At 51.4% G+C, this 7,500-nt stretch overlaps 1 protein-coding gene across 1 annotated transcript in view; it reads right to left on the reverse strand.

Moving 5' to 3' along the window:
- LOC133125192 (spondin-2-like) overlaps positions 1–6,715 on the reverse strand; it is a 13,115-nt gene extending 6,400 nt beyond the window's left edge. The window contains exons 1-2 of the mRNA XM_061236949.1: positions 6,566–6,715; positions 2,794–3,022 (exon numbers count right to left, since the gene is read on the reverse strand). Of these exons, the coding sequence (XP_061092933.1) occupies positions 2,794–3,022 (229 nt within the window). The 5' untranslated portion in view covers positions 6,566–6,715. The remainder of the gene's footprint in view (positions 1–2,793; positions 3,023–6,565) is intronic.
- Between the last annotated feature and the right edge of the window lie 785 nt (positions 6,716–7,500).

Raw genomic sequence — 7,500 nt, forward strand, 5'->3', positions numbered from 1 at the left:
AGTCATTCAGCTGATGCGTTTATCCAAAGCCACTTACAGTTGATTTGACCAAGTAGCAATGTGGGATTAACGGCCTTTCTCAAAGGCCCAACAGCTATGCAGATCTTATCGTGGGGCTACACCGGGGCTTGAACCACCAACCTTGCAGGTCCCAGTCAGGCGCCTTAGCTACGAAGCTGTAGGCTGCCCCACGTTAAGCGTTGTAGCATGAAGGAGAAAGTCCACGCTCAGTGTCTTAGCCTCTTACAGTGTGCATGCACTCTATAACATGCGCTCCTGATTGTTCTTTTGAGATCGGGACCAAATCGTAAGAAACATTTTCACTCATAACATTGCTCCTCGCGAGGTGTGAGATACCAGTCTGAGCCGATCTTACGTGCTCCTGATTGTGCTTTTTGACGTGTTGAGAAAATCTGGGCACGATCAGGAGGTGGTTCCGTTTGGGACGGCGTTAGTTAGTTGCTTGAACTTTTACATTTCACATCATCTCTTCCACCAGGTCACCCACAAACAAGCAAATCTGCACAAGACACAAACAGCGGCTTTGATGCCTCACCGCCTCCCTGCCTGATTGGTCACGGTCCGTCCTTCAAAGCCGTCTTCGGAGGTGATTGGGCAGTGCGCACTTCGAAGACATCGTTTCTGCACACTTTCGAATGGGACACACTCCCCGCCTCACTGCCTTAGACTACTGCCGAAGAAGGCAGCATTTCTGCGGTTTGAAACCCGGCCATCGTCTCAGTTTCTCTGTTTTGCCTGTGATGTTGCCTGCCTGTCCCTTTCGTTTTTTACCCCTGAAGCGGAGACAGATTGTGTTGGCAGCTCAAGTGGATTCACCGCCCACAACTTCCCTTTCTGGTCACTAGAAAAACCCCGAATTCCATTTCTCTGACAGAGCCGATCTCGGGCTAATCCCTCGTTGCGTTTCAAACACACTTAGCGCTAATTCTGCTCAGCCGCTACCGTGCAAGTGTGAGCAGGGGGAGACCCGCCAGAGACGTCCTAATCATAATAATCTGTCATTTTGCTGACGCTTTTATCCAAAGCGATTTACAGTTGCGTAGACTAAGCAGGGGACAATACCCTCTGGAGCAATGCAGGGTTAAGGGCCTTGCTCAAGGGCCCAACAGTCCACCGACCTTCTGGGTCCCAGTCATGCACCTTAGCCACTAGGCTACAGGCTGCCCCAGTCATGTACCTTAGCCACTAGGCTACAGGCTGCCCCAGTCATGTACCTCAGCCACTAGGCTACAGGCTGCCCCAGTCATGTACCTTAGCCACTAGGCTACAGGCCGCCCCAGTCATGTACCTTAACCACTAGGCTACAGGCTGCCCCAGTCATGTACCTTAGCCACTAGGCTACAGGCTGCCCCAGTCATGTACCTTAGCCACTAGGCTACAGGCTGCCCCAGTCATGTACCTTAGCCACTAAGCTACAGGCTGCCCCAGTCATGTACCTTAGCCACTAGGCTACAGGCTGCCCCAGTCATGTACCTTAGCCACTAGGCTACAGGCTGCCCCAGTCATGTACCTTAGCCACTAGGCTACAGGCCGCCCCCATGTCCTGCATACTGCTCAGGTCTGCATGGAGGACCACCCAAAAATAACCATGACCTCACGGTCCCTGGAGAGGGGGGGGGGTGGAGGGGGAGTGGGGGCGGGGGGGGGGAGTTCTGTGGAGAAGGTGAAAGCCACAGTCTGCAGACTCAGGGCCAGGGTTTGGTGCGGACACATCTGCACTCCATCAAGGCTGAGGGAGGGATGGAGCTAAGAGCTCAAACTACCCCCCTCCCCCTCCCTAAATCCCTCTGTTTCTCCATCTCTTTCCCCCCCTCATGCTCTCTCCTTCATTCTTTCTCTCCGCCCCCCCTGCTATTTCTCTCTCAATTCAGTTAAACTCAATTTGCTTTATTGGCATGACAAATGTATACATTTGTTTTGCAGAAGCTTGTTAGATACATTCCTCTCTATCTCTCCCCTCTCTCTCTCTCCCCCCCTCTCTCTCACTCTCTCTCTCTCCTTTATTGGCATGGCAGAAATCCACTTGAGGTGCTGGAGCAGGATTTCAGGTGCAGGGACATCTGTCCTCTATCACGACTGATGTGGGGGGGAGCCAACAGGTCTGCCCCCTCCCCCTCTCTCTCTCTCTCCCTCTCTCTCTCCCCCCTCTCTCTCACTCTCTCCCTCGCTCACCCAGTCTCTCTCTCTCTCCCTCTCTCTCTCCCCCTCTCCCTCTCTCTCCCCCTTCTCCCTCACTCTCTCTCGCTCACCCAGTCTCTCTCTCTCTCCCTCTGTCATGGAAACCTGCAGGCTCATCTGGATGCACTTAAACTGCAGCCCAAAACGTCTGCACCCGCTGCTATCCCTGCTAGCATGCAAACCCCCCCCACCCCCCCACCCCCCACCCAGCCCCACCCCACCGCGCTCCACCCTCCCCCGCCCAGCCGGGTTTTCAGGGGAAGACGGGACATGTCGTGGGCAAGAAGGCCGCAGACTCTGGACGGGAGGGCAGGTTGAGGCCCTGGACTCTGAATGCTGATGGACTCGGTACTGGGGGAACTACCAGGGTCACCGAGGGCCAGACACGTTTGTGTCTCAGACATACGGGAGAGGAGGAACTATTTGTAAATGTATAAAACCACCCCACCAATACAGACTTAGCCTCTCTCTCTCTCCCTCTCTCCCTCTGACCTTGCGTGCCCCAATCATGGACCTTAACCACTACGCTACAGGCCACCGATAAAAGGATGAATACCGCCACTCTTTCTCTCTCCTTTGGTACGGGATCCTTACCGATGAGCTTGGACCACTGTGCTGGGGGGCGGAACAGCGGGTACTGTTTGGGGAAGGTCTGGGGGCTCCAGTGACCCGTGAACACCAGGATGTAGGAGGCGGGCTCTCGTGCCGAGCAGGCCGTCCCATTGGCCGGCCTTGAGGAGCCGGCGCAGGACACGGTGACCTTCAGCAGCACGAGCAGCAGCTGCTGCAGCCAACCAGGAGAGAGGAGGTCCGATGACATCATCTGCAGAGGCACAAAGTCAGAGAATGTTTGTTGAATGTTCTCGTTGCCTGGCAACCTGTTTCCCCCAAACAACGGATCAATTCAGCGAGAGAGGAGGGTAGTCCCTAAAACTACCTGATACCTGTGAGTAAGGTTACCCACCACCCCACATTACATTACAGTCATTTAAGAGACGCTCTTATCCAGAGCGACGTACAATAAAGTGCAAATCATAACCAGAGACAAGTGTGTTGAAGACCCTAGAGGAAAGTACACTTCCAAGTCCTACATGGAATATAACAGCACAATCTCCTGCCACCATTGAGGGAGAATTGTTTAAAGCAACTACTATTAAGATCACCAACACATAAATCCTGGTACACAGAAAACACACACACGCACACAGCTAAGCAGAGATTTCAGTCCAAAAGGAACATTAACCACAACACATTAGCACTACATTCATCTTCCTAACCTATTTTCTCTTTTGGAAGAAGGATAAAAATGTACAAAACCTCTCCAGTTAAAGGAAATTGATGAAACAGACATTTCCAAATTCTCTGGCTTTATTTGTGTCTTATTAACTTCAGCTCCTCCATATAAATATCCATTTCATTGCATAAAACCCCAGGAAAGAGTGCAACACTGGCACTCATTAACTGCTCTCATTAAACTGTATATATAGACTGTTGTGCGTGAAAATCCCAGAAGATCAGCAGTTTCTGACATACTCAAACCACCCTGTCTGGCACCAACACTGTCAAAGCCACTTGGTCTGGAAAAACAAGTGAACCTCTTGACCATTGAAGGCACGATTTGTAGATATTTAATGCGCTGGAGTACAGACTGTAAACTGTATAAAAGGTACCAACGTGCGTTCAAGAAGGCGAACATTCCCAGCAAACTGTGTTTGCAGCAAACAGTTAGGCTACTGTTGAACGCTTTTAAACGAACTTTCCATTTAGTTAGCCATCAAAGCCTGTTTAATACAAATGGACGTGACTTAGGTTTAACAATGCCAGCTAGCTGATTCGTTGCGTATTTGGGACTTATTTTTCCAAGGTAAAAACAAATAGGCCTATTACATTGATTGAAGTGTGTTACAACCACTTAACTATACACTCTGTGGTTACAACACCGAAATAATTGTCTCTTGGCGTTTTCCCCATCAGCAGCCAGCAACCTTTTGAAACTGTTAGCTAACGTTCGTGACGAACATAAAACGGTTTGAATATGTTGCTGAACGTTAGCTCAACCTAATAAAATGGTTACTTAGTGTTCAAAACGAGAGACACTGAGAGAAAAAAATGATGCAAAAAAATCTAACAATACCGTTACTTCCTCCAAGACTGAAATACGTGTGGTGTTCCGTGTTAACAAAAAAAGTAGAGCGAACATTTAAAAATCGTAAAAAAAAAAAAAAAATACCGGTCAACAGGAATGCTGACTCAGGCGTTGAGCCAGCCCCGGTGGACGAGGGTTTATGGAGATGGCGTTGTGTTAGATCCCTTTTATTACACGCAGGGAGAAAATAAAACCAGTCCCCAGCGCGGCATAAATCACTCCGGTCAAATCCCAAACCCTTCGCCGTTTGGACGGAGAGATTTATAACGGCCGTGAGAATCAAAATAACCGCTCAGTTTAGTGTTCTGAGAATGGACAGAGCGAGAGATGGGGGGGGGGGGGCGGGGGGCGGCTGGACAAGGCCACTGCTTTGAGCCCCCGTCCCCAACACACAGAGCCTGTCTCACGGCCGAATCTATGAAGATCAAAGCCACTGTTCTTAGTTTCTACAGCCAAGGTATTTTTATGGAGAGTCGTTAAAGCTCTTAAGGTAACTGAGAGGGCTGGTGTCGGGGTTTTGTGAAATTACACACAGGTCTCCGTACAGGGCCTAAACAAAACCCGCGGACATACAATGAGGTCATGAAGAGCATAATCGTGAAGCAAAAACATGTACAATCTCCGGGAGGTTTTCAGTTAAAAAAATTATAAAACCATGGTGTAAAACCTAGCTATCACCAGCTTGAAATGTCCAGCAACCAGCTGTTTCACAACATATCTTGAGCTGGTCAAACCAATTGAGTAAGGAGCTGGTCTGAACTGTTCAACCAGCTACCAGTTGTTTTCAAACCCTAGCGTGAGCTGTTTTTTGTTTTTTTTCCCAGTAGGGAACAAAATAATAAAGTTACTGCAGGCCGAAAGGGGTTTCACACTGGAAGAGTAAGAGAATATGAATGTTGATGGACGTGCGGCAGGGAGGTATGGCAGATGTTCAGATATCCAGCGGTGGCCTAAAGCGTTTCTCCGGCACTCTCAGACTGATCTCATCACTCCGGAAACATCCGGAAGGCAGTAAAACGTTCAGCGAACTCTCTCTCCCCGAGATCCGTCCATCGCCCTGTTGTAATGTGTGCATCTCCCCTGCAGTTCGCCAAGGATGATGTCAACAAATGTCAACGACAGAAGCCAGAATCGAGGCAAGCAGACGTCCACAGAGGAGATGGGGGGGGCTCTTCACGTCCACAAACTCTGGCTGCTCCCCACCCACCCTCCCAAAAACCCGGGGTCGCGTGACGGAGCCTTATTTCAACAGCAGGGGTTTTGACGGATGAATCATCATCCCGGCAAAAAATATTTTCAAGGAGCGAGAAGCGAGAGAGTCTGGGTTTGAGTTACCCAGGATGCACTACGCGGTGGAGATGAATTTAAAGTGCGCGGAGACGCAAGCCTTTTGTCATCACGTCGGGGAGACAGGTCAAGGGGTCACTCCACTACACCTGTCAGCACCTTTAGCAGCCCCACCGACCCCCCCCCCCCCCGCCCACTCGATTAACAACAGCCCCTTCATGCAGCGCCCGGCTCCCCAGAGAGAGGGGCAGGGTGCCGTACCCCGCCCCGGCTGCCAGACCGCAGCAAAAACAGGGGGAAAATGGAGACCAGTGAGGGCTTTGCGGCTTCCCTGCACCCCGTCCCGCCCGGCACACTGCCCACGCTCCACAGAAACGGGGTCAACACGCTCCTCTTACAGCAGCGCACCCTGCCCAAAACCACAGGATGGAGGGAGAGAGAGAGAGAGAGAGAGAGAGTGAGGGGGAGAGAGAGAGAGAGAGAGTGAGGGGGAGAGAGAGAGAGAGAGAGAGTGAGGGGGAGAGAGAGAGAGAGAGAGTGAGGGGGAGAGAGAGAGAGAGAGAGAGTGAGGGGGAGAGAGAGAGAGAGTGAGGGGGAGAGAGAGAGATAGAGAGAGATGGACAGGGAAAGAGAGGGAGAGAGAGAGAGAAAGAAAGACAGAAAGAGAGAGCGAGAAAGACAGGGAGGGAGAGGGGGAGAGACGGATAGGGAAAGAGAGAGAGAGAGGGAGAGAGAAATGAAACCAGGTCAGCTGGAGGGGGAACATGTGTTAGATCACTCAGTTGGAGCTCTGGGGTTCAGGCTGCAGCGGACAGCGGAAGGCAGCGGAAAAGTGTGGAAAAACTGTGTGTCTCCACATCCGATCCCAGAGTCGCACCGAGGCAGAGAGCCGGCCGGACGGCGAGCGGGACGCCGAGCGGGAGCGGCACTTACCTGGGCGGAGAGGGCGGGAGTTTCAGGAATCACAGGAATTCTGCACCGGATTGGGAATGTCACTGTTTCTCTCAGGATCTCTCTCTCCCGGTCTCTGCTTCTCCTGACAAAACTTGTCTGTCTGCAGGACCAGAGGTCTTCCTTGGCTCTTTCTCTCTCCCTCTCTGTCTCTCCCTCTCCCTATCGCTCCCTCTTTCTCTCTCTCCCTCCCTTATCCAACCTCCACTGCTCCCCCTCTTTTCCCCACCTCTTTCCCTCTCTCTCCCTCCCTCTCTCCCTCTGTCTCCCCCACCTCTCTCTCTCCCTCCCTTTCCCCCATGTCTTCCCCACCTCTCTCTCCCTCCCTCTCTCTCCCTGTGTCTACCCTACCTCTCTTTCTCCCTCCCTCTCTCTCTCCCTCTCTCCCTCTGTCTCCCCCACCTCTCCATGTATGGGAAAGCCATGCACAGCCCTCTCTCCAACTTCCCTTTACCTCTCCTTCACTCTGACACACACATACACACACACACACACACACACGCGCGCGAACAGTACACGCACACACACACACACATTCATTCACACGCACGCTAAAACACAAAAATGTACTTACTCACCCACACACACAGCCACAGCTGCACAAACACACACACACATGCACTCATTCACTCATACATACACTCACTCAAACACACACACAAACACGCACAGAATCTCTCCAACTGTGCTTTCCCAGAGGTCCCACTGGAGCTCCCCTGTAAAACCTCAGTCATTCTCACTGAACAGCCAGTGGGCTTTCTGCATGGCCTGAATGGCCGGTGAGAGAAACTTGACCGGAGAGAAATAAATGACTGCATGTTTACTGCAAAGGAGTTCGACTTAGATAGAAAATTATGTACTTAGAGAAATATGTGTGCACTTAGGGAGAGCAGTGTACACTAAGGAAGGGAAGGAGG

This window comes from Conger conger, chromosome 3 (assembly GCF_963514075.1).
Source record: "Conger conger chromosome 3, fConCon1.1, whole genome shotgun sequence".
NCBI classification, from domain to species: domain Eukaryota; kingdom Metazoa; phylum Chordata; class Actinopteri; order Anguilliformes; family Congridae; genus Conger; species Conger conger.